This window comes from Astatotilapia calliptera, chromosome 5 (genome assembly GCF_964374335.1).
Source record: "Astatotilapia calliptera chromosome 5, fAstCal68.1, whole genome shotgun sequence".
NCBI classification, from domain to species: domain Eukaryota; kingdom Metazoa; phylum Chordata; class Actinopteri; order Cichliformes; family Cichlidae; genus Astatotilapia; species Astatotilapia calliptera.
Window position 1 is genome coordinate 7,851,597 of NC_137426.1, and position 8,625 is coordinate 7,860,221.

The 8,625-nt window shown below is 40.9% G+C and overlaps 1 protein-coding gene across 1 annotated transcript; it reads left to right on the forward strand.

Annotated features, from left to right (window-relative positions):
• Window positions 1-207: 207 nt before the first annotated feature.
• LOC113022019 (potassium voltage-gated channel subfamily A member 3) lies at window positions 208-6,616 on the forward strand. Its single transcript, XM_026166980.2, has one exon. The coding sequence runs from the start codon at window positions 923-925 to the stop codon at window positions 2,471-2,473; it is 1,551 nt and encodes a 516-aa protein (XP_026022765.1). The 5' UTR covers window positions 208-922; the 3' UTR covers window positions 2,474-6,616.
• Window positions 6,617-8,625: the final 2,009 nt, after the last annotated feature.

Consider the following 8,625-nt stretch of genomic DNA (forward strand, 5'->3'; position numbering starts at 1 on the left):
ATGAGGTGACTGATCCTGGAGCTTATGTGCTATGTTGGCAATATCCAGGAGAGCATCTATAAACGAATACACACAAATTGAGCACGTAATAAACTCAGCTGAGTGCTGATAAAGAGCGCGCGCATAGATTTACCAACTGGGGCGCGCTTGTTTTCAGCACCATGGAGAGCAACACCTCCTCAACAAGAAAGAAGACACATGGCAGAAATGCAAGAATTTCATTTTCTGCGCTGCTTGAAAACGGCACGTATCTAGTTGCCCCGGTACATCCCTCTGTTTCGGTTGATTATCGAAATCCTTATGATGTCATTTCTGTTGGAAAAGTGAAGCTGTATCTAACAACACTTGTTTTGTTTTGTTTTGTTTTTGTTGGAAAAGAGGACAAATAAGATTCAATTGAAGATTAGAACGAGGACTTTGCTTTCCTCTATGATTTTCTTTTTTTGCATTTGTGTTGGAGGTGAATCGCATACATTTTGGATTCGTGCCCTTTATGTTATTTTTGCTAAAAGGGAACTGGCAGGCGTGCTGATTTGTTGTCATTCCCACGTGATAAAGATAATAACGGGTTCGCACGAGCTCACAGCGTAAGAATAAAACTTGGATCTAACAGGTGTGGATCTGATTTCATCAAGTGTTTTCGGCTCGCCACACAAGGGTGGGTGCTCGACATTAAGTGTCAAGTTAATTTCCGATTGGGCGGGTGGTGGACGTATGTCAGACATATGCGCGCTGTGGGTGGGTGTCGGCGTGTTTGGAAAAAAAAGCCAGAGGGGAGTGCAGCGCTTCAGCGTGTGGATAGGCAGAGATAGGTGATGGTTGGAGGAGCTGTAACTGGCGTCGGCCTCAACTCTCCAAAGCTGTAAGCTTTGGCTGGGAGTGGCGTGGCGCACCCTGCTCCTCCAGACTGAAAACCACCTGTATGGATGACCAGACCTCCAGCGTGATCCTTCCGCACGCGTCAGCGGGACACAGGGGACGCAACGAGTCTGACAACCGGGGTTATGCCGAGGAGAAGGGCGTCATGACGGTGGAAAACATGCTGGAGGAGTCCGCCGTGCTCTCAGCGCCTCACCTGTCGGTGGACAGATATGAGCGCAGTCGCCAGGGATGCTGCGAGAGGGTGGTCATCAACATTTCTGGTTTACGTTTCGAGACGCAACTGAAAACTTTCAGCCAGTTCCCAGACACGCTATTGGGGGACCCGAGGAAAAGGATGCGCTACTTTGACCCACTGAGAAACGAGTACTTTTTCGACAGGAACAGACCAAGCTTTGATGCCATCCTCTACTACTACCAGTCAGGAGGGCGCATACGGAGACCTGTTAACGTTCCCATTGATATTTTCTCAGAGGAGATCAGGTTTTACCAACTCGGTGAGGAGGCCATGGAGAAATTCCGCGAGGATGAAGGGTTTATAAAAGAAGAGGAGCGCATCCTCCCCAAAAATGATTTCCAGAAGCAGGTTTGGCTTTTGTTTGAGTACCCTGAAAGCTCTGGGCCAGCAAGAGGGATAGCCATCGTTTCAGTGCTTGTTATTTTAATTTCAATTGTTATTTTCTGTATGGAGACTCTGCCGGAATTCCGGGATGACAGAGACCAAGCCACAGTGGCACCCGCAGTTAATGGCACTGCTCCCTTCACGTCAAGTCCATTCACAGACCCTTTCTTTGTCATCGAAACGTTGTGCATTATATGGTTTTCTTTCGAGTTGCTGGTCAGGTTTTTTGCCTGTCCCAGCAAAACTACCTTTTCCAAAAACATAATGAATATCATTGATATCGTCGCCATAATCCCCTACTTTATCACTCTGGGGACAGAGCTGGCCGAGAGGCAAACCAACGGCGGTCAGCAGGCGATGTCCCTCGCCATCCTGAGGGTGATAAGATTGGTGAGGGTCTTTCGTATTTTTAAGCTCTCCCGACACTCAAAAGGACTTCAGATTTTGGGACAGACCCTCAAGGCCAGCATGAGGGAGCTTGGCTTGCTCATATTTTTTCTTTTTATCGGAGTTATTCTCTTCTCCAGTGCAGTTTACTTTGCAGAAGCAGACGACCCCACTTCAAGTTTCTCCAGCATACCAGATGCGTTTTGGTGGGCAGTTGTCACCATGACCACAGTTGGTTATGGGGACATGCATCCGGTCACTATTGGTGGTAAAATAGTGGGCTCTCTGTGCGCAATAGCAGGCGTGCTAACCATTGCCTTACCCGTGCCAGTGATTGTGTCCAACTTCAACTACTTTTACCACAGAGAGACTGATGGAGAGGAGTACCCACAGTATCACACTACAGGTAGCTGTGAGCACCTCCCCTCAGAGGAGCTGAGGAGGTCGTGCAGCTCCTCATCTCTCAGCAAGTCAGAGTACATGGTGATAGAGGAGGGCATCAACAGTGCGTTCAAACAACCCAACTTCACCACCGAAAACAACCAGAACTGCGTGAACATCAAAAAGATCTTCACGGACGTGTAAATGAACCCCGCCATGGATCATTTATGAAGCATGATGAGACAGTACCTATAATACTTTTATATAGCCACTCGTAACGTGTCAGTCCATATCTGTGGATGAAAGCTGTAAACTTCTGTTTTAACAAGGTATTAATCTTTATTTTATTTGCACCAAAGCAAATGGAAACGATACAAAAATACTTCAGTGAAGATTTTTCTGTTTTCAGTGTTTCTCCGTGATCAACAAGTATTAACCTGAGCAAAAAAAGGAAAAAAAATCACGCACAGAAAAGTGTTTGCTTCAAATCAGAGGAAATAATAACAATAAATTAAAAAAAAGCTTGTTAAAACAGACATTTTTCAGCGTATAAAGCCACACGATGCCTACATATCTTGATGTTATAATGCGACCGTTGTTGGTGTTCATGACTGGGATAGACGTGTAGCATATAGTCTTCTACTGAATCTACCCACCAGTCCAAAAACGACGTCTTGTGCTTCGTGGAAATCAATAGACTATGGTAATTTATATAGCCCAATGCCTGTTTCGGTTATATTTAATATCATAACCTGTCCACATGTTGTTCGGATTATTATTCAGGCAATAAAAACGCAGAGTGCTGTTAATGGAAACGCTTATCATAAAATATGAGTTGAGCTTTTCGTACAGTGTATTTTAATCCAGAACTGCCTATATAGCCTATATTGAATAAAACTCAAATGAACTGACTCAGGTCCCACCTGTCACTCGTATATTCTTTAGAATAAATGTGCTGCATCTTAGCAAACTTTGTCCAAAGCGAGCAGGAGGAGCATGAAAACAAGAAAACTGTGAATAATTGTGTGATTGAGGTCATGTGCGCAGTGATGACAGAATGGATAAAGGGAGGTAGAACGCGCGGCGCATCGCCGCCTTCCGCTTGTTGAACCGCCTTGTGATGCAGTCTCCATGGCTACGGTGGTTTCCTGGGTAACCCCCTCTCATACTTCCGTGGCATTGTGTTGCATCTTCACAAACTGTTGTTTTGCTTTCTTGTCCTTGGAGGGGAAAATGGTGCATATTATTTTGGGTTGGGTTTGGCGATTCATCGCTTCCCTTAAAGATGGTTAAGGCAGAATCAACCAAGCAGCAGTATTACTGTAACTATTTAGGGAAAATGAAGCCCACAGCTTCAGATTACATGAACACAATGAAAGGCTACAGTCTCACTGTATTACTGAATGCTGCTCTCTTTTTCAGATGTAAAAGCGCCATTATGTGAGCTGGCACACCAACGGATGTCAGCTGCCTTTCATCTCCCACCTGCAGAACTGTGCACGTGAGCTTTTTGGTACAGTGTAGCTAAACAGAAAGCAAAACTCCAGTCAGTCCAACAATTCGTTACAGAGTAGCATTTTCTCTAATAATACATGAGTGTTTGCATCATAAATGAGAAGTTTACAAAAGTTCAGTTACAAAAGTTCAATTATGACTTTGCTTCTGTTAATTTTAGAGCTGAGTTGTAGTTCTTTTCATATAGATTCACTTGTTGATCATTTTCTATATTAAATGATTAATGATTTAATCTTTAGAATAGCATAACTAAAATGTGACACCTTAACATTTAAAGGCCGATTTTTTTTAGCAAAGGTATGAAAAATATATAGATTGGCTAAACAATCTTCTCATAAAAATTTAACATCTAATTATTTTTATTTGGAGGATCTGGAGCTCTCTCAGTATCATGTAATTGGCATCTTTAAGTACTGGGACATCACACTAAAAGTCACCATTTTCATCAAGTGCGTCATGTATCATTAAGTACTTCACTTGTTTTTAAGGCCTCTGAACAGTCTGTGGAGTCATGCTTGATTTCAAAATTGATGCGTGGTGTGGAACCTTGATAGACGAAATAGACCTGTAAATAGCTCAGTACTGCCCTCTAGTGGCTCAGTACAATTGTTGCTTTCAGGCAGGGCTTAAACATTGAACTTGGAAGATAGAGTCTTGAGGGGTGAATATGTGGTATATGGTGCCTTTATACACATTTAAAGATTTGTCAAATAGTCAGTGTGTTCTTTTGACCAACTTGTATGTAATATTGTCCTCTCACAGCATTTTTAACAATTTTAAAAAAATCCAAAAAACCTTTTGAACGTTTTGTATCTGTGACTGGTTTTGATTGTGGGTTTTAAGCCCCAGTACCCTTACAAAATCTTAAACGAGTCTATTTATGTTTATGTTTACTGGAGACTTATGGAAGTTTGTCATAAGAGACTTTGATCTATCAGATGAAGAACCGATCCCAAAAAAGAAGTAACTTCATTAAAGGTTTAAATTTATGGTGCCTTTTTCCTCTGTGAATGAAAAAAGAAGCAGTAAAAAATCACTTTATTAGGTGGCTGACAGCACGTATCTGGAATTTAAATGCAGAGCCACTATTTTAAGAAGATTAAATGTTTTTGCTAACATTTTTAGAAACATTAATATTCAGTTATATATATTTATGACTGATTACAGGGGTGTTATTTCCATTTTTCCATACACTAGCATAACATAATAAATTTAAAGGTTTAATCATCTTTTGTATAAAGTCAACACTAAGACCTCAAGGCTATATTCACATCATCTTGTCAACAGACATTGAAAATGATAGGCCTTATAAAATTAGACTTTATGGTAAGAACAATAATTTATTGTCATTGAAGAAATTTATTGCCTTCATGTTATCTGCAAACTCTTTTTGTGGTAAAGTGAGGAAGAACCACTTATAAGTACTTTGTATGTGCATCTATGGATTATATTCAATCTGTGGAAGATAAAAATATTATTTTTCCTGAAGACAAAATTGTGAATCTAGCAATGATTATTGTTATTTTTACTATTGTTACACGTGCACCGCTGAGGAAGATACAGTGTCTTGTCCTAGAACCAGCAAATGTGACTATCTAGGATTTGTCGTGCAGGTCAGGAAACTACTTTAAAATCCAGAGGCGTCTAGTGTGACCCATAATTCTCATGTTTCCCATGAGACAAAGAGAATTACAGTTTGCAAGCTAGAGCTAGGGAAAAAAAGGAAAAAACTTTGCACAAGCACTAAAAAGGACACCAAGGTTGCTTGAAATTGACTTTGCAGTATGCTATCCTGTTTCCGGACTGTTGCTTTTAAAGCCATATCTTGTGTTCCCAGTGCAGCATTGAAACAAATAAACAAAATGATGAAACATTAACCAAGAAAAAGCAAAGGGATGTAACAATAGCCTTGTGAAATGCCTTTCAGAAAGGTTGCTATGATTATATCATGAAATTGATATATTCCTGCTTGTAATGTTTTCTAAAGGGATCTACAAAAGTATTTCTTTGTAATGGTGTTATCACAGAATTGACTGAGACCGCCTGGGTATCATAAAATTTGATCCATGTTAACAAGTTAATTTCTCTTCAAAGCTGTTGTTAGAGATTTCACAGAAACACAAGCACAAATGTGTAACAAAGGTGAACCTAACATCTGAAAAGGTACAGAAACCTACAGATGACTTAAAGTCACCTTAAACATACTTTAAAGTAAGGTGGCTTGGTTTAACCATTAGACACTTCTTTGCTGAGTTTTCTGTTTTCTCAGTTCTGCAGACAAGACACCATGTGTCCTGCAGCTCCAGGTGCATTGCCTCAGAACTGCTGAGTGGTTTTGTACTTTCTCTTTCCCCCTTCTTTAATGTATTTTTAACCAGGAGAAAATGAAACGATGCTTGTGATTTACCCACTACCATTAATCATCTACAAAGCTCGACAGCTGTGCTTGCAAGATACATCTCCAGTACAACATATCTTCTATTCATTTTTTGGTTTTGTGAAAGGTAAGAACGACATTAGAGATTATCTTATTAGGAGATCGGTGTTGTTATGCTCTAAATTGATAAAACACTGGATTGTTCATTTCTGCATTTAGAGCTAAGAATATAGCAACATGACAACAAATACATAAAGATTGACATGTCAACCTATTTATTTACAATTCAGGACCTTTTTCAATACATGTCGTACTTTTGTACTTTTTACTTAAATGAAATGTAAATGTAAAAAAAAAAAAAGCCAAATATGCAAACACAAAATCTTGTTCTGTATCGTTGTATCTTCTTTTTCTATTCACTGCAGACCAAGAATTAAAATCCAAATAATTACTCATCCTTAATGTACACTTATGGCTTTGATATATGTGCCAAGTTGTGTCACTTCTCCTCTGTGGATGTCCATGTGGTTGGAATGAGCATGCTGGAGTACTCCACAGCTGTAAGACAGTGAGAGCTGGTATACCTCACTGCACTCAGTAGTGGGATCTTGGTCATTAGAAAAAAAGAAAGCACTGGGGAGGGGAAGGTGCATACACTTGAGCTTACATGCATAGTACACAAACACACACAGACAGAAAATCGCAGACAGCTCCACGGCTGGTTCTCTCCGACTCTGCTGCTGCAGGCGGATTCAAAGATGTAAATCCAGGATTGTGTTCAGTTCTGGGTGGGGGGTTTGGAGGAGACCTGTTTGGAGCTTTCCCTTTTCTCTCATCTCTTTGCTGCCCTCATCATGCCAACATTCTCCACATGAGAGGAGTCATGCCTCACAGCAGCGTGCTACCTCTGATGATACCCAGCATGCCAACATGGGGAGTGTCTGCCAGGAGAGCTGCCTCATGTCATCCTTGAACTTTATAGAAGCACCCAGATGAGAAATGGCGGTGTCCGGTACAATTACTCATAGCACTGGACATTTTCCTTCCTGCGCTGATGATATGTTTTTTATAGTACGGTATTTGCCCTAAAACTGTAACTCAGTGTTGCCAAAAATAGAAACTATGAGACATATTGCCATTGTTTCTCTCGGTGCCATTCATCCATCTGCTCTTTTGAGAACACATAATGGCACTCTGGGGGCTATTCATAAAGTTCACTCTTCTGCATCAAGACTCAGTGTTCAGAGCTTTCAGTGAGACAAGGAAAAGCCCAGAAAGCATATTAGAGAAAGCATACGTATATCCATCCCCCCACAGGCCACACAGAAAGCTAGGAGTCAAAGTACTGTAGTGTAATGTAGGGTACTGCACCATATGCTGTAAAACATGCACCAGATGTGAAAGTGTGAAACAGGAAAGATGGAAAATACAGACTTCACACTTTTCCTAAACACATTTATATTTAACTAATCCACCTGACTGCAAGCGGATAAAATGTGCTTTGTCATCATGCTGTAACTTTACCTGAAATATCTTGTTGGCACCAAAAATGCTGTAGTGATGTCACAGTCCAAATCCTCCCTCTGCTGCCCCTAGAAATGGTTTCTGTAGCAACCGTAGGAGGCTGTGCAAACGATTCACCCAGCTACAGCGACAATGCTGACTTGGGACAATTTCTTCTGGTATTGATACTATTTCTAGGATTGTCCTTATCTCAACATATCTATGATGAATTAGATCAACAAAGAATAGTCACGTCTGAGTGAGGTTCGAAGTTTGAAGCACTGTGACCCTGGAAACTGTGCAGCCCTGACTCACCGCTCAGGTGTCCTGTGACTCAGAGTGGCTGCTGCATCCCTCAGCAGCATTGTCGACTGCAGACCAGACTCCTGCTTAAGGCAGGGGCACATGTTTTGGTTCACTTGCAAACAAAAACCAGGGCATTGCATCATCAGTGACATAGTAGCTGTCACTGTAAATCCCACACATCTGATAATGGTCACCTGTGCTGCACTTTTTGTCAAGCACTGGAAGTCAGACATTAATACACATGTTTTTTAAAAAGCAAATTCTTTCATGCACCGTTTCAACTTTTACAAAAAGGATGCAAAACCTCACTTTAGCAAAATATTCAAGGGTGGATAACAAAGTAATGACTTTGATTTACAGAGCCTTCCTGTGCATGTAAAAGAAAGCTTACATTTACTGACATAAAGTTTTATTTTTACCCTCTTACCCCGATACACAGAGTATCTTATTTCTTCTCTGACCTTGGTGTAATATAACCTAGTGCTCCTGCAAGCTCTTACCTTGACTTAAATTTCACTTTGTCATACAGAAGCATTGTATAATGCAACATCAGAGTATCCTGCAACAGTGACACTGACTCACTCATTTACTGACTCATAGACCTTCCTTTCAGCAGCAGGGTGGCTTACAGAACTGAATGGAGTCAAAATGTTTT